This window comes from Pelophylax lessonae (assembly GCF_965119305.1).
Source record: "Pelophylax lessonae genome assembly, chromosome: 4".
Taxonomy (NCBI): domain Eukaryota; kingdom Metazoa; phylum Chordata; class Amphibia; order Anura; family Ranidae; genus Pelophylax; species Pelophylax lessonae.
This window is the reverse complement of record NC_138771.1, coordinates 114,148,825-114,173,497: the sequence shown is the minus strand read 5'-3', so window position 1 is coordinate 114,173,497 and position 24,673 is coordinate 114,148,825. Positions and strand designations below refer to the sequence as shown.

The 24,673-nt window shown below is 43.1% G+C and overlaps 1 protein-coding gene across 3 annotated transcripts in view; it reads left to right on the top strand.

Annotated features, from left to right (window-relative positions):
• The window catches only part of BNIP2 (BCL2 interacting protein 2), a 127,898-nt gene that overhangs the window by 40,557 nt on the left and 62,668 nt on the right, over nucleotides 1-24,673 (top strand). For 2 of the 3 annotated variants that reach the window (XM_082255889.1, XM_082255888.1), the window contains exons 2-5: nucleotides 10,917-11,030; nucleotides 14,029-14,096; nucleotides 18,567-18,632; nucleotides 24,154-24,336. In XM_082255889.1, the coding sequence (XP_082112015.1) occupies nucleotides 10,917-11,030; nucleotides 14,029-14,096; nucleotides 18,567-18,632; nucleotides 24,154-24,336 (431 nt within the window). The remainder of the gene's footprint in view (nucleotides 1-10,916; nucleotides 11,031-14,028; nucleotides 14,097-18,566; nucleotides 18,633-24,153; nucleotides 24,337-24,673) is intronic. The other variant, XM_082255890.1, reaches the window with a different exon arrangement.

Below are 24,673 nucleotides of genomic sequence, written 5' to 3'. Positions count from 1 at the left end.
ATATAAGGGTGTAGAAAAGAGAAGTGAAAAGGAGGGGCGAAGCCGAATAAGAATGGAGAAAAGAGGCTGCAGAGTCAAGAAAAGGAAGGAAAGAAAGGTAGAAAGTAGGTCTCGAATAGGGCAGGAATCCACGTGACGCATGAGCCGGTGTGGATAAGGGCATTACCAAAAAAACTAGCGCAGATTCATTAAAATCTGGAGGAAGAATTTTATGAAATCCACGGTTTTCAGATGGGAGTCAAATTTGCGTTCTCAAAACGGAGCACTGTTCAATCCATCATCTGAAAATGGAAAGAGTATGGCACACCGGCAAACCTACTAAGACATGGCCGTCCACCTAAACTGACAGGCTGGACAAGGAAATCATTAATCAGAGTAGCTCAGGTGGGTAAATCTGTCCACAGGACAACTATTAGTTGTGCATTCCACAAATCTGACCTTTTATGGAAAAGTGGCAAGAAGAAAGCCATTTAAGAAGGAAAGCCAAAAGAAGTCTGTTTGCAGTTTGCTAGAAGCCATGTGGGGGACACAGCAAACATGTTGAAAAAGGTGCTCTGGTCCGATGAGACCAAAATTTTACTTTTTGGCTTAAAAGCAAAACTCTGTGTGGCTGAAAACTAACACTGCACAAAACCCTGAACACATCATCCCTACCGTGAAACATGGTGGTAGCATGTTGTGGGGATGCTTTTCTTCAGCAGGGACAGGGAAGCTGGTCAGAGTTGATGGCAAGGTGGATGGAGCCAAATACAGGGCAGTCTTAGAAGAAAACCTGTTGTCACAAAGGCTGAACCCTTTTCTGTTTAAGGCCTCATGCACACTGGACGTTTTTGGAGCTGCTGTTTTTTTTTTTTTTTTTGCAGCTGCAGAACGCCCATCCATGTTGTTCTATGGCCTCATGCACACATAGAGCTTTTAGGAGCTCCAAGTGGCATAGACGTTTTACAGCTCCAAAAAAAACCCCAGGAACTGTGCATTCTGGAGCTGCAGTGTCAAGCTGTAAAAACGTCTGATGCTGCTAAAGGCTGAATAACGTGCGTTAAGCCATGTTATACGTTTTTTTTTTTTTCTTCCATTCAAAATCAACGGTTCCTTTGGGAGCCTATTGATTTGAATGGAAGGCGCACCGCAAGTGGGATCAGGATGATCCGACTTGTGGTGCGACTTGCGCTGTGAGAATCTTGAGGGGGAACTCCACGCCAAAATGGGGAAAAACACGGCGTGGGGTTCCCCCCAGGTTCCAAACCAGGCCCTTCGGGTCTGGTATGGAATTTGAGGGTAGCCCCACACTGAAAAAATGGCGTGGGGTCCCCCTAAAATCAAAGCAGACCCTTATCCGAGCATGCAGCCCAGGAAAGGGGAGTGGATGAGCGAGCAGCCCCACCCCCCCCTGACCATACCAGGCCTCAACATGGGGGGGGTGTGGGTGCTTTGAGGCAGGGGGGGGCTCTGCACCCCCCCACCTCAAAGCACCTTGCCCCCATGTTGATGAGGACAAGGGCCTCATCCCCACAACCCTGGCTGGTGGTTGTGGGGGTCTGCGGGCAGAGGGCTCATCGGAATCTGGAAGCCCCCTTTAACAAGGGTGGCCCCCCAGATCCCGGACCCCCTCTTTATGTGAATGGGTAGGGGTACATTGTACCCCTACCCATTCACCCCATAAAAGGCAGTGTATGTAAATAATGACAGGAGACGTTTTTGAAAAGTTTTTATTAAAAATCTTCATCCGGTCTTCTCCGCTCCGGTCTTCTCCTCTCTGCTGTCCCCAGTGATTATGCCGGTCTCTGCAGCTTATTATATAGCCATTGGGGGCGTGGCCTCCTGGTGTCTTCACCAGGAGGCCACGCCCCTAATGGATATATAATAAGCTGCAGAGACCAGCATAATCACCGGGGACAGCGAAGGTGGACGACCGGAGGAAGAAGACGACCAGAGGAGGCAGAAGAGCAGGAGGGGAGAAAGACCGGATGAAGATTTTTAATAAACTTTTCAAAACTTCTCCTCATTATTTGCATACACTGCCTTTTATGGGGTGAATGGGTAGGTGTACAATTTACCCCATAACCATTCACATAGGGAGGGGGTCCGGGATCTGGGGGGACCACCCTTGTTAAAGGGGGCTTCCAGATTCCGGTGAGCCCCCTGCCCGCAGACCCACACAACCACCGGCCAGGGTTGTGGGGATGAGGCCCTTATCGTTGAGGGCGTGTGGCCTGGTTTGGTCCAGGGGGGGTGGGGCCGCTCGCTCGTCCCCTCCCCTTTCCTGGGCTGCATGCTCGAACAAGGGTCTGGTATGGATTTTGGTGGGGACCCCACACCGTTTTTTCGTGTGGGGCTACCCTCAAATTCCATACCAGACCCGAAGGGCCTGGTTTGGAACCTGGGGGGAACCCCACGCCGTGTTTTTCCCCATTTTGGCGTGGAGTTCCCCCTCAAGATTCTCACCGCAAGTTGGATCATCCTGATCCCACTTGCGGTGCGCCTTCCATTCAAATCAATAGGCTCGCAAAGGGAAGCATTGATTTTGAATGTAGGCAGAAAAAACGCCGCTAAAAGCTGCGTGGCCAAACATGCAATAACGCAAATGGAAAAGCTACTAAAAGCACGTTTTTACAGCTGCTTTTTCCTGGCGTCAAGAAACAGCTTTGGAGCTAATTTTTATGATGCCTTGTGTGCATGGAGCCTTAGACTTGCTCAGCTATGATATATTGCAGAAGATGACTGACGGCATAGGTTGTGAGATTTTGCATTATATTACATGTGTCTGGTTGCTATTAACTGTTATGCTGGCCATTTTCTAGCAATTGCAATCACAAAAACATGTTAGTAAATTAAGCCATCCACTTACATATATTGTATTTTATAAGGCATACCACAGCGGTAGTCAAAATTTCTTGTGCTCTGATATTTTCCATTATTCATTGAAGGGGTTGTAAATGTAAAAGTATGAATGCTAAAAAAAAAAAAAAAAAAAAAAAAAAAAGCCTGTGTGCAGCAGCCCCTCTTAATACTTACCTGAGCCCCATCTCTATCCAGCCACATCCACATGTGCCTCAGCTATCCGGGACTTTCTCTCCTGATTGGCTGAGACACAGCAGCAGCACCATTGGCTCCTGCTGCTGTCAATCAAATCAGCCAATCAGGTGAGAGGTGGCGGGCCCAAATGGCAGCTTCGTGTCTGAATGGATACACAGAGCTGTTGCTCGGTTCTAGTGCCCCCAGGAGGGAGGGGCCAGGGAAGAGGAGAATCTGAGCTGCCCTGTGCAAAATCAACTACACAGAACAGGTAAGTATACCTTGTTTGTAAAGTCTCTCTTCTCTCTAGCAATCACTTTAATGCCTCTTTAACACTTGTGCGACTTGTCCTGCCATTTGGGACTGCAAAGTCGCATGACAAGTTGTACACCATGATTTCCAAGGAGTACCATTCATGTCTGTGCGACTTCAAGTTGCAATGACTTCAAAGTAGCCCCTGCACTACTTTGGTCTGACTTTGATGCATTTTGAGGTTCATAGACATAGGCATTGCTTCAAGTCCAGTCAAACTTGCGGCGTAAAATCGTGCGACTTTTAGGTCACACAAGTGTGAAAGGGGCCTAAGTCTGTTTACCTTCTTGCAAAAAAAAACCACCAGTCTAAACACACTTCCATTTCTAAAGCAGAACTGTTGTAAAAGTGTGTAAGTATGTATATAAAGCGTTTTGTACAAGCTCGGCCCTTTCCCAGGTCAGAAATGCTGAAGCAAGTACTATTTTACAGTGTATATGTACAAAAGGAATGAGTTCAATTTGTATTCACATAGTTACACAAAACACATGAATTTAGAAAACCTCTTCTATGGATAGTTCACACCAAGAAGGAAATTCACTGTCTATGGCCAGTCTTTGTCAAGACAATTTGGTTCAAACTGACCAGAATTAAAGCGATAATAAAAGAAAACATTTATTATATTGCAACTTATCAATTCTTAGCTGTGATGGCTGCATTTGTTTTATTTCTTTAGGGGTTTTTTTTCTATTTTTCATCTCAGTAATCTGGCCAGTAAGTCTGTTTTCAAAAGAAGCTTTCAAGCAGAATGTATTCGTATTCAGGGTTGAGACAAATCATTTAACTCTAGCCGGGGTGCTTTCAGAGATTAGCTCTTATTTATGTAAAACCTTTATCCCCCCCAAAAAATGTTTGCTGCAACTGCTTATCATGTTTTAGCTGGTGTTTGGCTTCAATTTTTTTAGCGTATTTAAATCTGCTACTACATCTAACACTCCCCTCCCCTCACACTGACTGTGCTGCTCCCCAAAGGTGCCCCTGTGCTCCATCCAGAGTGGAGGCACTCTAGTACAGGAGGTGTTACTGGCCAGATCACCTGGTAAAACAACCAAAGAAAAGTAAACAAATGCAACCACCACATCTAATGATTGGTAAGCTGCAATAAATTACATTTTTTGGTTTTGGGGTTAATACTGCTATAATATTTATTCATATAATCATAATATGAGACTAAGTGCTGGTTCACACTAACGCGGCACGACTTCGGGGGCGACCTGTGAAGTCACGCTCCGGCGCTTTTTTTTTTTCACGGACACGGATGACACTTGTGTCATCCGCTTCGTATGTCCGCATATCATCCCATCCGTTTGCGGATGATATACAGACATAATGTATGTCTATGGGGATTGCGGATGACACCGCTGACATCTGATTTTGCATCCGTTCCATTTTTTTAAACGGAAGAAAAATAGGGTTCTGTTCCGTTCCAAAAAAACGGAACAGAACTGAAAGGACGCAAATCGGATGTCAGCGAATGGTCACCTGCTGACATCCGCAATCCCATTGACATGCATTATGTCTGTATATCACCAGCAAACGGATGGGGTGATATACGGACATACGTAGCGGCCGTGTGAAAGAGGCCTAATACAGACCGGTCACAATGTTTATTATGCGAATTGTCCCATCATGCTGAGACCTGGACCTTTTTATTGAATCTGGACTAAACAACGATATGTATCATTCTATAAGATAATGGTTCGTCTATATCATTTTACTGCTTTGAATTTACTGTTTTACCCATGGCTAATGACCTTAACCCCCCCCCCCCCCCCACTCCACTCCTCAACCCCCACTCTCCCTTCAAGCAAAGGAAGAATCAAAGACACGAGCCCAGAAAAACCTCAAATTCTCACCTGATCAGGCAAACTTGCCTTGTGCAACTTTTCCTTGTAATTGGATGTTGAGTTCAGCTCTTTTACAGGAGCACTGACTATTAAAGAATGTTACCTCAACATTTTTGACTTCCGATGTTTGTTGGGCCATGTATTTGTGTTTAAAATAAAAAATATCCTGTTGTCTATTGTATTGCTTCCCTTGTGTGAAAAATCTGGTGATCCTGCCAGTCCATTGCCCTGCTTTCCTAGTTCAAATTTGCCACTCTAGCCATGAGGGTACATTCATCCCAGTACTGTCAGTCCTCTAATGGTCAACACATGTGTAGACATGATGCAGCCATTCACTGGGAAGATTATTGTACTGCTGTCTGCCCCCCCCCCCCCCCCAACCTCTCCAAAGCCTATTATGTAGTCGGACAGGGATTATGTGATAACTTTTTTTGCTATTTAGCACTGTGCTACTTTAACTGCAACACTGTAGGCAAATTACATTTCATGTTTTTTTTTTCATATAAATAGCTTTCTTTTGGTGGTATTTAACCACTAGCCGACTGCTCACAGTGATATTAGTGCGGCTCCCCTGGGTCCAGCGACGTAGACCTACATCGCTCGACTCCTAGTGGTCTCGGTGCCGCGTGCCGCCGAAGGCTCGCTCCTGCTGTGTTTAGACACAGCGGGGGTTTGGCTGCCTCCCTTCCCCGATCGTCGGGGAAAGTGTGGTGTGAGAAGACCCGCCTGCTTATGTAAACAAAGCATGCAGATCTTCTCTGTGACAGGGAGAGATCACAGGATTCAGCATAGCTAAACCTACGATCGCTGTCTCTCACAGAACCTCCTCCCCCCACACACACACACACACGTCAGTAAGCATGAGGCATACATTTAACCCCTTGATCACCAACAGTGTTGACCCCCTTCCCTTCCAGTGTCATTATTACAGTAACAGTGCATATGTATAGCACTGATTACTGTAGTAATGTCACTGGTCCCCCCCAAAAGTGTCGCTGTCAGTTAGGGGTCCGATCGGTCTGCCGCAATGGCGCAGTCCCGCAAAAAAAATGCAGATCGCCGCCATCACTAGTAAAAAAGAAAAAAAACAATAAAAATGACATAAATCTTTGCCGTAGTTAGTAAACGTGATAACTTTTGCGCAAACCAATCAAAATACGCTTATTGCATTTTTTTGTTTTTTTTTACCAAAAATATGTAGCAGAAAACAAATCGGCCTAAAATGTTAAATTTTGTTGTGTTTTTTTTTTGGGGGGGCGCAAATGTTATATAGCAGAATGTGAAAAATATTGTGTTTTTTTTTTTTTTTTTTTTTTTTTTTTTCAAATCGAGACAGGTGATCAAATACCACCAAAAGAAAGCTCTATTTGTGGGGAAATAAAGGACGTAAATTTAGTTTGGATATAGTGTCCGTTAAAGTAACGCAGTGCCGAATCGCAAAATAGGGCCTGGTCAGGAAGGGGGTAAAATCTTTTCCGGGGCAAGTGGTTAAAAGGATTGTAAAGGCAAAGGGTTTTTTTTTTTTTATTAATCTTTATGCTTTCTATGCATTAAAAAGAAAACGCCTGTGTGCAGCAGCCCCCTAAAGACCCCCCCCCCCCCCTCAATTTTTACCTGAGCCCGTCTTTACCCAGCAATGTCGCAAGAGTGTCTGAATTGCCTTGGACTCGCCGCCTCATTGGCTGAGACAGCAGCGTGGCGCCATTGGCCCCCACTACTCTCAATAAAAATAATTCGGCCAATCAGGAGGGAGACGGGGGTAGGCTGCTGCACTGCTCCATGTCTGAATGGACATAGGGAGCTGTCGCTCGGCTCAAGTGCCCACACCGCAAGCTGATTGCTGTGGGAGCACTCAGGAGAGCCAAAGGGGGACCTGAAAAGAGGAGGATCCAGGCTGCTCTGCAAAACCAACTACATAGAGCAGGTATTACATGCTTGTTTATCACTCTGAAGCTGATTTCTATGTGTTCTTTAACTTTTAAATGGTATGTTTGGGCCAAGCCTGTCCAAACTAACGATTTTTCACCAAGTGTTTACAGTGTCTCTAACCACTTTATACACTGCATGTAGCTTCAACTACATACAGTACACAGTGCTGGGTTCCGGCTGTGAGACCGAAACTTCCCTTCTCACACCTGGAACTATCTTCTCACACCTGGAACTATCTTCTCACACCTGGAACTATCTTCTCACACCTGGAACTATCTTCTCACACCTGGAACTATCTTCTCACACCTGGAACTATCTTCTCACACCTGGAACTATCTTCTCACACCTGGAACTATCTTGAGTCGGGCTGAGTGGCACTCAGCCATTCATAGGCAGCTTTGTTTTCTGTGAACACAAAGCTTTTTCTGATTGGTAGCCGAGTCCGAGGTTGTGATGTCATCAGCCCGTCTTTGTACTATGCTGGGGGATTTTTTATTTTTTTTTCTTGTTTTAGGCAGTAGTTTTAACAGTCATGAATGGCTTTCTTTCATGACGGCTTACTTACTATTGTGATCTGTGAGTTGGCTGCAGCTAATCGCATGGTTCAGGGTGCCAGGTTCCATGTGATAGAGATGGGCCAATCCCAGCATCACAATAGTAAGCAAGCAGTCATGATTGGAAGACCATTCATGAGGATTTTACATGTTATAGTGTGATTTGCTATGATTTGGTCATAGCGATGACCTGATACCCTGGCTACTCAGCAGCGGGTTGCTGAACATCCCCATACCATGTGCAAGTAATACAGTGCTACAGCCCATAAAATGAATCGAAGATCTCCACTTGTTTAACAAAATGTAGTAAGAACAAAAGTACAAGTGTACAGTTTAGAGTTCTAAACACTTTGTAATGACAATCTCACTCGATGGATCATACTGATCATTCTTAACAGGAAAAAACTAAAACCACTGAAGACTAATGTCTCATGTCTTATAGGGCTAAATGTGTCTGACCACCCTACCAATGATATTTTAGAGAATGGTCCTGATGTGTGAAAACTGGTTTAGTTGCTCTGAGCAGCGCACATTTTACCTTTAGCACAATTAAAACAATTGTATTTATTGCGTCACCAAACAAGCCCCACCTTCTTTCTACGTGAATTTTCCTCTAAACTTTTTAATGTAATGAGCCGCGTTATTGGCTGGAAGGGGGAAGGATTATGGAATCCAGCTTGACTGAGCAAATATTTGCATACAACTTCAGTTGCCTATATATCAGTCACCTGAGCATTTTCACATGCAGTTTTTACTAAAGGTGGTCTCAGTGAAACCATTTTTTTTTATTTTTATTATATGTATTAAAGAGGTTGTAAACCCATAACATTTTTTTTTTTTTCAACCTGAAAGAGAAACACATAATGAGCTAGTATGCATCGCGTACTAGCTCATTATGAAATACTTACCTTAGAATGAGCCCCTGCCGTGCCACCCGCTTGGCTGTATGACTGAACATGTCGCCTGTCTTCCGGGATCGCGGTATCCGGCCATCTGATTGGCCGGAGCCGCGGTGACGTCACTCCCACGCACGGCACGGAGCGAATGTGCCAGTGATGTCACTGGCTGCATGTAAGGTAAATATCTCCTAAACGGTACATGTTTAGGAGATATTTACAGTACCTATAGGTAAGCCCTTATCATAGGCTTACCTATAGGTAAAAGTTGCAGAGGAGGGTTTACTTCCTCTTTAAATGTACAATTTTTGTACAAGTTTATATTCAAGGAGAAGTACAGCCAAAGCTTGTTTGGCTGTTCACCGGTGGATTACAGGAATGCAGTTCATTCTGCACTGCTGTGACCGGTTTTCAGCAGGGGAGCTGAAGCTCGCTGCTGGCTGAAGCTTGCTGTTGGCTGACGTCACAGTCGGCCCAGGCTGTGGAAAGATTGCGACAACATGGTCGGGATCCTCCCACAACCCTCGACCGACACCTGGCTCAGCCTCTGTGAGCTGCTGAGAGCCTGAACCAGCTACTCCCCCCCCCCCCCCCCCAGCACCACAGCTCAGGGCTCCAGTGAGCGCAGAGGGGCAGATCAGACCATAGTGACTGACAGTCACCAGCTCTCTGCTCATGGAGCTCTGAGAACCGATCGATCAGCGGTGTTTGATTGCTCGGTCCTTTTAGTCTTAGAGCCAGCGGGGGACCGATGCTGCATCCACCTAGGCAAGTATGATTCTAAAAAAAAAAATCCCATACTTCTCTTTAAAATCAAGCCTCTCAGATTTTACATACAAACATCTATTTACATTGAGCTAGCTCCTGGTCTGTTGAGGTCCAAAAAGAAAGAACTGATTAGGTGTGCATCCTTTTCTGTTTTTTTTTTTTTTTTTTTTCTCCAGACCCGAATGTGACGGATTAGGAAGGAAGGATGTAAGCATCCATTTACATCCACCTGCCCATTAACTCAACATGGGTCTGTTACAAGATGGAGATAAAAACTGAACCGATATGGATGTCACAAAATAGAAATGGTTACGTTCTACTCAGATTCAGCAGGAGATCTGTTCGGGGATGCCCTGATGCTTGATCTTTGACTGGTGTATATTTTGGGAGGTGCATGCACCTTGTACTTTACTGATCTGGGGAAAAGGTCCACTTTAAATCATTTTCAAACCCTGCTGAACCATGTTGACAGTCGGCACTACCATTACGATCTGTGTTAAGGTAGATGTTTTAAAAGGCCAAGTTCACCTTTAAAAAAAAAATAAAATAATGCTGCACATCTTTTTACAGGCAGAAAAATGCGCATTTATTTTATTTACTTGGAGCCTGTAAAGCATTGCACCCACAATTCGGAGATTACAGATGCCACGCAGGACTCCCACAGACTTGTCTGCTCATACCTTGTACAGTCAGTCAGATGTATCTACCCCAGAAGGCAGATTCTGCCGCAGAGGATTCTGGGAGTGGGTATGTGTTTTTCAGGGGAACGCATGATGCAGCGTCTTTGGCGGGAAGCAGAGTCCCAGGAGGTAGAGTACAGCTGTCTCTCCTCCTGTCAGAAGGATTGTGTGTCTCGGGTGGCTGCCTAGGAATCCAGAGAATTCTGAGTTGAGCTGCAGAGGGGATCCGGTGTGCCGAGAACCAGAGGAGGAAGAGGGGGGTTCAGTTCCAGGAAAGCCTGCCAAGGTCGTGAGTACTGTGAACTGCCCCTAGGGGTCTGCCAAGTGTAGAGGGGACCTCTCCAGAGAAGGTTCCAGGGATCTAGGAGTCAGCTAGCTGTAAAAGGGGTGCCTAGTCAGGGGGCGCCAGCGGTTCGGCTCTGAAGAGCTAATGTGTACAGTGTGTAGTGTACAGAGTTAAGAGTTGCAGCGGCACAAGCAGTGACAAGGAGCTACCTCAGTGAAGGGCTGAAGGGACGTGTTCAGTGTTCTACAGTCCTGGATCTTCTGAGTTAACAAACAAGTTAAAGTCGAGGTTCCAGCACTAGCTCAGCAAAGCAGTATTTCCAAGCGTCGGGAAGCGCTGGTCGGCATTCTGCTGGCGTCAAGACAGCGCCAACGGACATTTTTGTATAAAGTCCCAGTTAACCTAGTTGAGCCAGAGGAGTATCCCACTCATTCCCTTCTCCCATCCCCAAAATACAATAAACAAAATTAGCCAAAGATGCTGGAGTAGTCATTGTCTCAACTCCCACACTTGGGTTCACAACTTAAATGTGTTGGAAGTGTCTCCGGTAACAATGGCAGACCCACATGAGGCTCAAGGCCTGGAAATATTGCTACATATATAAAGTTATACTTTGTTGTGTTTTGTAGCAAAGAAAAGTCTGGATCCTTTGAGAGGCCAGAGTCTGTGACTACAACAGAAGCAAGGCTGAGGATGGAAGGAGTAGAGTTTAAGGAAGAGTGGCAGGATGAAGACTTTCCAAGGTAATTGTATATCATTTTTATACTAAAACTGTATCTGTTTGCATATGTAGGAGTACTGTTTCTCATTAATTTATAACTAGTGGGTTATATTGCCTCCTCCAGGAGTAGGACTAGGCAGACTAAAAAACACCTAGCTATGCCCATAGGCTGTCCTCAGCTGGTAAATAACCCTCTCTCTGCTCTAGGTAATCTGTTTTAATCTGTCTAGTCAGGAATAAGGACCTAGGTTCCCGGCTGGGATCTCTGGTTCTAGCAATTTTCTCCTTCTTCCTTACATCTTTTTTTTTCTTTTTTCTCTTGGGAGAGCTACAGTCAACTGTGGGGCTTGGCGACAGGCTGGATAATCTAGATCCAGTGGTCCCCTCAGCCTGGCCAGTGAGCACGTGCAGACCGCAGCTACGCGCTAGGTCAGCCGCGTCATAGCCTCATGGACAGAGACTAGCCCGCGAGTTAAATGTCTCGAAGGGTTGCATACGACCATGCTTGGGTCTAAGTCGCAGCGGTCCCTTGGCTGACAGCTCCCCTACTTCGGTGGCGAGGAGTTCTGTCTGGAGCGTTACCCATACCATGGAAGGGTAAGTACAGTCCCCCCTCTCCCCTTTTTGGTGGTTTTCTTTGGGGTGGACGCAGGTAACCTCCAGGGACGGTCGGACCTACCTGCAGGTTCCCCCCTCCCATCATTAAATCCCTCACTGAGCTGGGCTTCCCCCACTCCCATTTCCCTGGTCTTGACCTAGTCTGGTGGGTGTCCCAGGGCAGAGAATGCAACAGACCCCTGGGATCTCCCCTGCTATCCCCACTCTGTAAGGGTCCTTGAATAGTGTGTGTCCTGCCCTGCTAGTCTGGAGGGGTCCCAGTGTAGGAGACCCCTAGGTGCATGCCCTGCTGTTTCAGTGTGGGTATAGTGCAGGGGGGTCCCAATGCAGAACAGATAGAGCTTTGTCTTAATCAGTGATTCCTACGCTGTTAGAGACTAGAAAATCTGGAAGATCTACCATTGTACTTTGAAGACGTACATTGCGTGGTGTGAGTCACTTGGGGTTCATCCTCGCTCCTTTTCGGTGGCTCTGATCTTGGCTTTCCTACAACGGTTGGTTGAGCAGTGCACGGCCTTGAGTACCATTAAGGGCCAGGTTTCAGCCTTGGTGGTTTTCTTTTAACGTCCATTGGCCATACATTCCTTGGTGCGTATTTTTAGCCAGGGAGCGAGACACTTGGTTCCTCCAGTGCGGTGTCCATCGACCTCAATTTGGTGTTGTCGGTTCTCCAGAAGCCTTTTTGAAAATATTCCTGCTTACGTTATCCCAGAAGGTGGCCTTTTTGGTGGATATTACTTCTGCGCGCAGGGTGTCGGAGCTGGCGGCGCTGTCTTGTCATTCACCTTATTATTATTATTATTATTTCAGGTTCTTATATAGCGCTGTCAATTTTTGCAGCGCTTTACATATACATTGCACATTCCCTCATTCCCTGCCCTCAAGGAGCTTACAATCTAAGGTCCCTAACTCGCATTCATACATAGTATGGCCAATTTTATACAGGATCCAATTAACCTACCAGCATGTCTTTGGAGTGTGGGAGGAAACCGGAGTACCCGGAGGAAACCCACGCAGGCACAGGGAGAACATGCAAACTCCAGGCAGGTAATGTCGTGGTTGGGATTCGAACCGGCGACCCTCTTGCTGCTAGGTGAAAGTGCTAACCACTACACCACTGTGCCGCCCAGATCTGGTGGTTCACAAGGATAAGGTGGTTCTTCGTCCATGTCCGTCGTTCCTTCCGAGGGTCGTCTCTGATTTTCATTTGAATGAAGATATCATGTGTCCCAGGCCTAAGCATCCTAAGGAAATTGGCTTGCGTTCTGGAGAAGCCGTGGAGAACATTCTGCTGCCTTTAACATTGTTCAGCATGACCAATTTGGTGGGTCAGTGATGGTCTGAGGAGGTATATCCGTGGAGGGATGCACAGACCTCTTCAGGCTAGACAATGGCACCCTGACTGCCATTAGCTATTAGGATGAAATCTTTGGACCCATTGTCAGACCCTATGTTCGTACAGTGGGTCCTGGGTTCCTCCTGGTGCATGACAATGCCCAGCCTCATGTGACGAGAGTATGTAGCCAGTTCCTGGAGGATGAAGGAATTGGTATAATTGAATGGCCCCCACACTCGCCTGACCTAAATCCAATAGAACACATCTAGGACATTATGTTTTGATCAATCTGACGCCACCGGGTTGCATCTCAGTCTGTTCATGAGCTCAGTGATGCTCTGGTCCAGATCTGGGAGGAAATACCCCAGGACACCATCCGTTGATTCAAAAGGAGCATGCTCCGACGTTGTCGGGCATGCATACAAACACATGGGGACCATAACCACTGAGTATGATTTTGAGTTGCTGCAATGAAATTTATGCAAAATGGACTAGTCTGCTGCATCATTTTTTTTTTTTTTTTCTCTCTGATTTTAGGGGTGTCTTTAAAATCAGCCCTCGGTAGCTTGATGATTTTCATTTCCATTAAACGATGTGGCATTCTTTCATTCCTAACACATTACCCAGTTCATATCAGTTTAGATACCCAGCATGATATTTTTCCCTATTGAGATCGGATTTGTTTTCAAAGTGTTCCTTTAATTTTTTTGTGCAGTGTACAATGTAAAACATGTTTAAAGTGATTTCCCAGCGCTTAGCAATGTTGATAAACCATTATGAAGGCTTTTTTTTTTTTTTTGACAGCTGTGAGTGAGCAGAGAACAGCTCTGCACTATATGAATCGTGGAAATGCCAAATTAAGATTGTGAGGGTGGTTGAACAGAGATCGCGATTTTTAACAATTAATATTCCAGCTCTAGTGGACAGATGTCACTCTAATGATACATATTCAGCCCATGTTCACTGCGTTTTTTTTCTATGTTATATTGCAAATAATGATAGGAACTGCTGAGATTATTGGTTGCTATGTATGGTTTTATGATGAAAGTTGTTCTATATTATCCAGACCACTTCCAGAAGATGACCATATTGAAGGGGATTACTTGTCTGGAACAGACAGAGAGGGCAGACCAGGTAAGAGTGCTTTTACCTTTATAAAATGCAGAGCGTCAGTGTGGTCCTAGTTTAAAGATAATGGAATTCAAAACCAATCCAGTGTCTTGATAAAAATAATCAGAAATATGATATGAAGGTTATTCTAAAATGTATGTTTTCATATTTAGCTAATGTTTCTGGTAAATATGACTTTTCAGTTAGTAAAATTGAAAGCAGTATTAAACCACAAACCAAAAAATTAATATTTTGGAAGATGTGGTGGCTGCATCAGGTTTTTTTTTTTTTCTTTTTTAGGTTTTTTTCCCCCCTCTGTTTTATCTGGTGATCTGGCCATTAACTCACCTCCTGTATTAGAATGCCACCACTCTGGATGAAGGAGCACAGGAGCATAGCAGACAGCAGCATTGTCATTTTGGAGTGAGGGGAGTGTTGGATGTCTAGCAGATTTAAATACACTAAACATTTGATGCTAAACTCCAGCTAAAACTTTATAAATAGTTACAGCAACAGTTAAGTTCCTTTTTGGGATGAAGGTTTTACATAAATAAAGGCTGACCATTGTAAGCTATCTTGTCAGTGTTAAGCTTGTTGTGTTGAAAAACCGCACACTGACAGAATCACCAAGTGAAAATAAGAGCATTAAAAGAAAACCTATGCAGCCACCATGCCTAAGAATTGGTAAGCTGCAATATGTTTGCTTTTGGGTTTTATACTGCTTCATGAAATGTTGCATACGTGTGTGTATAACACATACTGAAAAAAGGTTTGAATCTGTCAGGCAAATGAATCCCTGCTGGATTGTAACTTTAAGCCCATCTGCTGCCTAATGTCTTTAAATGTTTTATTCGGTTATGCAGCCCATATAAATATCCTTACTTTTTTTTAGCTGCAGGCATTCTACATATGCATAACTAACCCCCCCCCCCCCCCTCCCAGCCAAAATGCCCAACCAGTGGCTGCATCTAATGCCCAACCAGTGGATGCAGCCGCTTTTCGGTCAACAATTTTCTGCCTGGCTCTTACGTTTTCAGGTAGGAGGGTGGCCAGCAGGACCTCGGCATAATGTTGGTCACTTCATCAGGAACTGGACGAAATTCATACATTGTATTGCAACTTTATAAATACCAAACCTCTGCTTTCTTTATCATATCTAAACCCCCCCCAATACCATGAGCAGTACTTTGAGCTCTGCTCTCCCCACTTATAAACACTTTTAAGAGGGAAAGAAGGTGGGGCAGCACTTTAGGCCAAGGTTCTGCTGCTGCTAGATTGTCCTCTTTTCTGCAACACTGACCAGTCTCAGCGCTCCACATTACGTCCTCTGCTTCTTCAGGGTGTGACACCATCTCATACTTTACTACCAAAAACTCCCAGTTCTACAATTGTCCAGATAATGTAAACATTTATTTTGTCTAGCGCCCACTCTCTCATATAGGCTCCATAGGAGTACCTAGCTTGAGAAGTCACATGTGCCATTTTATATAGGGCATGATACTGTTGAAGGAAAATAATAATTCTGATACCAGATTATTATTCACTGACATTTGTCATTAAAAAGTAAACTGCAAAGTGGAACATGTCATATTTTTTTTTTTTTTTTTTTTTAAGAATTCTACTTTTTATACTTATAGGTTCAGTGTCTTATGTGTTTGCCTCCACAGGGACAACTATAGAGGAGCTAAACCCTCCTATCCTCTACAGTCAAGGAGGCTGCCATCTTAGTCTCCGTTTTTAATCTGCAGTTGCCAGGGTGGTGCACATTTGATCAGTTATGACACCAACTAATTGATGGGTTAGCAGTTCAGTTGAGAGCACAAGCAACTGTGACTGTTACTGTTCCTGACGTACCTTGTATCTGTTTTGGGAAACCGTTAAATCCATGGGTTTAGTTCAGTTTTAGGATAATGTATCACTTTTACCTGTCACCGCTGATCTCCTTTTGCGTTACAGGCAAGGAGTCTGTGTGTAATTTTGCCTGCTGTGAATGGTGTCCAGTCTGACAGACTACCTTCCAGCCTCCTAACAAAAGATCAGTAGTGGGCATCAGAAACAACTTAAGCAGCTGTGCAATTGAAATAATATACCCAGATCTATATAGGCTGGAATACAAGATATATATGTATATATATATATATATATATATATACACACACACACACACACACACACACACACACACACACACACACACACACACACACACACACACACACACACACACACACACACACACTATATGGGCATTTGGACAGATCATGGCCTTTTTTTGTTTAATTTGTTCTTTATCCCTAAGCTGCAGCATGTGATCCCAATTAAATATTGCACAGTCATTAAAGGGTAACTCTACTTTCATGGGGGAAAAAAAATATTGCAAATAAAATATATAGCATAAATAATTGCAGAAGCCATGTTGAAATGTAATATTATTAAAAATGGCCTTTCCCTCAGTCTGCAGCCACTGTAATTTTTCTGTAAAATTCAAGACAGAATGACAACCTGGAGGCGTTTTGTACAGATTTGCCCCCAGAAATGTTTCCTGTTTGTGTAATTGGCTCAGTGATTTTCCGGGAAGTCTACTTTAAGATAGAAGTCACATTTTAGGCACTCCCTGCAATATAAACCTAAGCTAGAACTAAAGGCAAAATGTTTTTATTATGGATATACTTGGATTTTGTAAGTATTCTGGTCATATGTTTTTTTTTTTTTTTCACCAAATGTATCCAATTGGGGAGATTTCCCTTCATTTCCTGTCCCATACCCAAAACAGTGAAAGGAAATCCTTCCAAAGTGAGGGAATCCCTGGTTGTCATCAGAACTAGTGTTCCCCATTGGAAGACTTTTCTATTCCTGCTCTAGTAACATCTCAATATTTGGGATTTTCTTTCTCATTCACTCTGATAACCGTAAATAGGACAGAGTGTTCTATCCCCCTAATGGGGCACAGACCGCAATAAAAGCATGACTGGGGCTGTATTACATCTTTACGCTATTCTCAACAAATTGTTTGGTGAAATACTGAGATCCAGTCCCTCCCATTCAGTTATGGTTTCCCTAAGACATTTTGGGGAAAAAAAGAGCAAACTCCAGAGCAACAAAATGTAGGAATCTGCTACAGTTTGTTAAAATCTTTACAGTGTACCTAAAGGCTTATTCACAGCTACGAAGTTAAAAAGCAGGCTAGATCGCCACGGTGATGATGCTCCAATATCAGCGCATCACACTGTCGGCTTTTTCTTTTTGTTTTTTCTTTTAAGGAACTTTTTATTGAAATGTCACGCATACATTTCATTAATTGGCTGCCGCACACTGTTCACACAACCTCAACAACACAGTGGTGTGCACTAGGCACATAGGAGACAAGGCATTTTGCCTTGTTATGCAGTCGAATTGTACTGAAATAGCTGCTCAGTGCAGTCTCACTGCATCTGGTTCAAATGACTTTTTTTTTTTTTTTTTTCTCTTTCCTCCCTCCACAAAAGTGTAGTTACTCTTTAACTAGGGTTTGAGGATTGAGTAACAACTGGAAGGTATACTGTGCTGAGGACTGTTGACTAGAAAGTTCCCCACGACATATGTAGTTAGCTCTATGACTGTATGATGCAGGACCTTGCTACAATTTCCCTTTCACTCAGTTCATTTCAGTATGCCTGGTTAAATAATTCACAATGCTAAGATAAGAAGCTAAAGGCCACCTGGCATGGAATAGGCATCCTCGACACGGTCACAGTCATGCTTTACTTGTCCCAAATACCTCTTTAAGTTGCAGCTTTTGGCAATTGATGACTGGCAAAACATGCCATTGATTTATGAATAGTAGAAACTGAAAAATCTAAATTTTGGAGGCATTGTTCAGGAATGGTGGCATTGTGGTATTTTCCAGGAATGGTGCCATTGTGGTATTTTCCAGGAATGGTGCCCTTGTGGTATTTTCCGGAAATGGTGCCATTGTGCTAGTTTCTGGGAATGGGGCCCTTGTGGTATTTTCCGGGAATGGGGCCCTTGTGGTATTTTCCGGGAATGGGGCTATTGCGATCATTTAGATGTATGAAGACTTGTTCTTATCTTGCACGTTTCAGTAAATATCCATTTAGAAGGGTGGTGAGCTGCATCTTGTAGACACATCTCACTGCTTTGAACTTCCTCAGCAGGTAAAGAGGCTTTGCCGCACTAATGACAGTCCCATTTATATATAGTATGAATTAATGAATCTAATTTAACTATGTTATGGGCAAGTGCTGACATGGATATTGGTGGTCTGAAGATGCATAGGAACACCAGTGCCCATCTTGTACTCGGAGGTGCACAGAGATGAATGATGACTATTGTTCATTTCACAAAGCCTGTCTAGTTTAGGAAATACAGAGCAGTGAGTGCATTGTAGCTACTGAGTTTGGATTTCTTATAATACCTAATTTTTCCTCTAATTCTTTTCAACTGTCTCTTGTTTTGTGTACCCATGTTTGTGAATCCTGTGTCTGTCTGCTTTAGCTTGGGCTTTTCCAGTGCTGGATCAGTCAGTTTATTGTATTCCTTACTCAGCATCTCGTAACTCACGCAAGTATCTACCTCCTAGCTATATTTGCATGTTACTTGGTCTGCTTGTCTATGCCTGCTGATTTTAACCTTTTGTGGTTGCTCCTTTTGTCTGCACCCCTATGATTCATTTATCTTCAGGACAGAATATAAGACAATAGAAGGAATTCATCAACTACAGAAAATGTAGGCGATGACTGCCATTATAACTATCTTGCTGAAAGATCTCTGTGATGGTTTTATAACATTAAAGAACTAATGTCATGACAGAAGACTTTGGGGGTTGCTATTCCTGATGTCTGCTTCTGAAAATACTAGTAGTTTGGCATTAATGCTTTCTGATCTATTTGTGTAGCAAGTATGCCCACTATATTGGTACTTCTTTTTACTCGCATGCTTTAAAGGCTTAGTTATAAATTTTCTGGGTCAATGATTTGAAAAGTATTAAAGCAAGAGACAGCCAGGCAACTAGCTTTTTCAGAAGATCTGGACTGGCAGCCCTAATTTTAAAGCTTAACTCTAGGCATGCTTTTTATTGCACAGTTTCATTCGTTAAGCCAGGATCAATCTAAGGAAACCCATTCCATACCTGTGGGGCTGCTGTGGAAGCCGAGAATCTTTGTAGTCTACGCTACTACATTAATTGCTGAGGTCTTTTGGTTCCTGAACTGAGTGTCTACCCTTCTGCATAGTGACAAAGGGGTTGCTCACTCAGTATGGCCGCCATTCACAGAACGCTTTGTAGGAGGGTTCTTCAAAAATGTTTCCACTCTTTTTCTTTCTTTACATATACACACTATTAAACACGAATAAGGCACTGTTTAGATATTTACCTCTAGTGTTAAAGTGTAATACTAATACCTATGTTTCAAAGAAATACCATACATTAATATATCTAGTGCACACATGAATAAATAACAATCCTAAATGCAAATCCTGAATATTGGTACCTATTTCAATAAAAAAAAAACAAAAAAACCTTGAAATAGGTTTAAAAATACTTGTGAAATGCATAGGTATCCTAAAAAATCAAAGTGCTATGTGCATAAGTGAAAAATATAAAAAGTCCAATATCTAAATGTGCAATAGAAGTTGGTAAATCCGCTGGTTAAGTGATGAAAATGGCTGTTAGGACCCCCACACCATAAAGAGTGGTGGCATACTTTTCACTCAGTGGGTAGCGATAATCAATTTATGCTCACTAGACAACTTCAGGCCCCAAGGACCTATATCGCTTCACATAGACAGGTGCTCAGTCTCAATTCACCCCCTGTAATCTTTCCGAGGACATAGGCAATGTATGGACACAAAAGAGAGGTATTACTATTACATTTAGCATTGATTACGGCATGCATTCACTGTGGCATTGTTTCAATAAGCTTCTACAATGTCACAAGATTTATTTCCGTCCAGTGTTGCAGCCAGACCCACAGATTTTCAATGGGATTATGTTCTGTGGTGGCCAATCCATGTGTGAAAATGAGGTCTCATGCATCCTGAACCACTCTTTCACAATTTGAGCCCGATGAATCCTGGCATTGTCATCTTGAAATATGTACGTGCCGTCAGGGAAGAAAAAATCCATTGATGGAATAACCTGGTCATTCAGTATATTCAGGTAGTCAATCTCATTCTTTGGGCACATGCAGTAACTATCTAGTAGGATTAGGGATGCACCGAAAATGGGTTAAAAATGCCGAAATTAATGGCCGCCATGAGGAAGGAGGAGGGCGCAGCGCAGGTTTGAAAAGTCCCGCCTCTGGCCGGCCGCCCGCCTCTCGTTTTCCCTACTACGACTATGTGTATAAATGAACTTACACACCGGGTGGGAGGGCGGGCGAGTGGCCGCTAATAGCTATAACTATGTGAGCGCTTCACTTCCCTGTCATGCGGGTATCTCCTCTGACAGGGAAGTGAAGCGCTTACATAGTTATAGCTATTAGCGACCGCTCGCCCACCCTTCCACCCGGTGTGTCAGTTCATTCATGCACAGATCGTAGTAGTAGTGACATCACAGGGAGGCGGGCCGACCGCCAGAGGCGCGTCTTTAGAAACTGGAAGGACACCGGAGGAGCAGAGTAAGGAGATTGCATCCTTGGGATGGGGATGCTGAGGCGGTGAGGAGGGGGGGAGGGTGTACTGCCGAGAGGGACGCTGAGGCAGTGGGGGGGGGGGGGAGCTGAGGCGAGCTTACCAATGGTATTAGTATTATGCAGCATGAGGGGGTTAATGTATTGTCACTGCTGGTCACTGATGCATTAGTGACCAACCAGTGGCAGTTAATTAATCCCTTTGTGCTGCATTAGTGCAACCAGTAATTAACACTGATACTGGTTGCACTAATGCAGCACAAAGGGGTTAATTAACTGCCACTGGTTGGTCACTAATGCATCAGTGACCAGCAGTGACAATACATTAACCCCTTCATGCTGCATAATACAAATACCATTGGTAATTAAATTAACCTCTTGCCAACCCGTCACAGTACATATACTGTGACAGGGTGGCAGCTACAGGTGTACGTCGCTGCCTGTTTTTGGTGTATGCCCCTCTTCTGTCTATTTTAAAATTATTTGGGGGGAAAAAGTAATTTTCGGCCAAGGGCATCCTGCATTTTCGGTTTCGGCCCAGAATTTTCATTTCGGTGCATCCCTAAGTAGGATAGTTACTGCATGCTTAGTTTAGTTAGATGCTTAGTTAATTCCAGGTGGCGACTTTTTTTTTTTTTTTTTTGACCAGGCAGTGTAAATTAAAGTGCGGAAACTAAGGCGTTCTCTGATTGGGCAACAGAGAGGTAAATCCGTGACGTCATGCTCTACCTGTTGTCCATTTGCAGAATGCCTCTAAGCACAGGACCCCAAATACCACGGTGATCACTGTTGTGGCACCAATTAATACATTGATCCTCTGCTTCTACAGCAGTACAATAGGCATGGAATATTCTTACTAACATTGGTACATGATGGGACAATGTAACTATGCAATAAAAAACACAGCTAGAGTGTAGCTTTAAGTAGAAGCGGATTAACTGATCAGTAAATCTTTTGTAGAAGGGAAAGTAGAGTGTTCAGAGGACACCAGAGCAGGTATTGGTATTCAGGATTTCTAGCGCCAGCAGCTTGCACAGCGCTTTACAATATGAAGGGAAACAGAACAATTACAACATCGTTCAATACAGAAGGAATTGGAGGGCCCTGCTTGTGGCGCTTACAATCTGCACATTTGAATTCTATGCAGATCACATAATTTGGGCCAGAGTGTAATCACACTTTAGGCAAATGCTCATTTTAGCCAGTCACAACCAGTGAGATTTTTTTCTAGGCACAGCAGTACAAATATTACGATGGTTAATTTGTTCTAAATCCTACATAACACATAGCAGCCTCATTTAACAAGTATGAAACAAAATAGGGTTACAGAACTTTTCACATACTGGTAAAAGCACATCTCCTTTGTCATTATTTTGCTTCCTATTTAAGCCCAGCAACTAAGTGGACAGAAATTCAATGGAAGTACTATTTTAACATCTCTCTTCACTGGAACTTTATGACATTTAAAGTCAGATGTAGGCGGGACTGTAGCATGCACAAGACCTTATATAAATGTAGTTGATAAAAGCATTAGCATTTAATTGCTTGGTGTTTGACAGAAATACCCTGATCATTATTAATTCTCTTTGATTTGTTGTATTGTCTTTGATAAAAAAGAAAAAAAACTTGTATATTTGAACATATATCATATCTTGTGACTTGGTCAGACACCTCATTATGCATTATCAGTGGTGGATATGGCTTCTGCATTAACTGGTTGCGACATGATTTTTAAATCTGTCTTGCTTCCTGCCAACCACAGATCAGTGTATAATGCAATCCTAACATCCACAGCGAGGCTATTCTTATTATTATTATTATTATTATTATTAAATTTTTTTTTTTTTTTTTTTCTTCAACATTTGAGTTGGTGTCTACAACTATGCCTCTGTTTTGCTTGGCAGCTCACATTTATGGTTTGATCCAGTTTCTGTTGGGAGTGGTGCATCCTATGTGCAACTGAAAAAGTATAAAGCAGGCACGCCAAAGTAGTGCTCTTGGTGCGGCACAGGTTTACCTTGATTTAGTTCATCACTTTCCAGAGCCCTATGCCAATGTAGACCAAGTCTGGTCAACATACGCTATCTGTAGGTTTCCCCAAGCCCCATCCAAATTCCGATGATTTTAGAGCCTCTCAAACATGCTATGCTACCATATGTTGATTGAATTAAAGTCTCAGCAGCAACTCAAGGCAGTTGATGAAGGTGAATAAACTAAATTGTCTTTCATTGCATGCATTGAGTTACCTGTGTGCACTGTAGACTCTAAAGGGTTGATTTACTAAAGGCAAATAGACTGTGCACTTTGCAAGTGCAGTTGCATTCATTTTCCCCAGAGCTTAGTGAATGTGGTGAAGCTCTGCTGATTTTGATCATTCAGTCATGTGCAAGCAACATTTGATATTTTTTTTTTTTCTTGCATCGGATTGGGTATTTTCTACAATGTGATGTTTCACCACACTAAGCTCTGGGAAAATAAGTGCAACTGCACTGTCAAAGTACACACTCTATTTTCCTTTAGTAAATCAATCCTCAAGTCTTCCACTTTAGTATTTGCCAGCCATCATTGCTGCTGTCCCTGAAAAACACTGACTAATGGGAAATCCTGACTTGTGGTTCCCACAGGCTCCTGTATACAGAGGCCCTTAACATTCCTATGTGGACTAATAATTATGCAGTGGTTCCCTTGGAGTACCATTTATTTGTGGTCCTGTAAGAAGCATTTTAAGGCTGATACTGAAAATTCTGCTTCAATGGAAGAGTTTTCTTGTCGCACATTACCACTACTATGGCATTTGCTTTTACTTTATTGTGTTAAAACACATGTTCAACAGTTTCACTCTTTTTGCACTTGCTGTTTTGTTATTTCACAGTGAGCAAGTGATGCACAAGCTTAGCCATTGCATTTTGCAAACAATCAGTACTTTTGTCCATATTAAAAAAAAATTAATAAATAAAAATATTTTATAATTATACAAGTCTTTTGTGGTATGGAATAGTGAAGCTTTTGCATTCCTTTTAAAATGGCTGTCACAGTAGATCTATTTTGAAGGATTAAAGGCACATTTAGATGGGTTAGGAGCTGAATCTTGCAGCTGCAGCTCACTTCTTTGCACATTCTTGAGGGCACATGGGCTGTTTATGTGGATAAATGGAATGGTTGTTCAAGCACAGCATAAATGAGCACAGAGATGCACATCCGCAGTTAGAAAATGCGAGAGTGCCTCCCTGCTCATGCCATTTATTTTTGTTGGTGCTCATCGCACTGAATGTGAATGACAGCCCTATTCATCCTTGGCATTTAATTGACCTCTCAGTGCAATAGGAAATCCTATCTAGCTGTTGAAGAATTGCAGGGTGCTGAGCTTGCTTCTCCAAGACACAGTTTAATGTTCGTAGAAATAAGGCCCAATTGTAATATCAACTGTATTTATTTTCTATTATCTTTCTCAGTTCCCAGTCCACTTGAAATCAATGGTAGTAAAAAAAAGAAAAAACTCATAGCACCCAACTTAAGTCTAACACTGGATCGCAGTGATGGTTCCATCTTATCTGAGGATTTGGATGAAAGTGGAGACTTGGATTTAGATGATCTGGATACTCCATCAGAAAACAGCAATGAATTTGAATGGGAAGGTAAAAATTATTTTTATTCGTTTTGTACAATATGTTTAATATAACACTGCTTCTATTCTTTCTAGCAATTATATGCGTGTCGCCTTCTGGTAATAAACTGTTCTAAAAAGTATAACATTTAGTATGAACAGCACTATTATATACTAGCAGTACAGCTCATTGCCAAAATCTCTTGCATTTTGACAACCTTGGCATGGGAAGGATTCATTATTGCATGCAGACATTTTTCATTAAAGTCTCTTTTCAAGAGAAGGATCCCTTTTTGGAGCTAAACTATTCCTTTTCTATGGAAAAGGGCCATAACCTCATTGCTGGTTTTTTGTAACTACCTATTCAG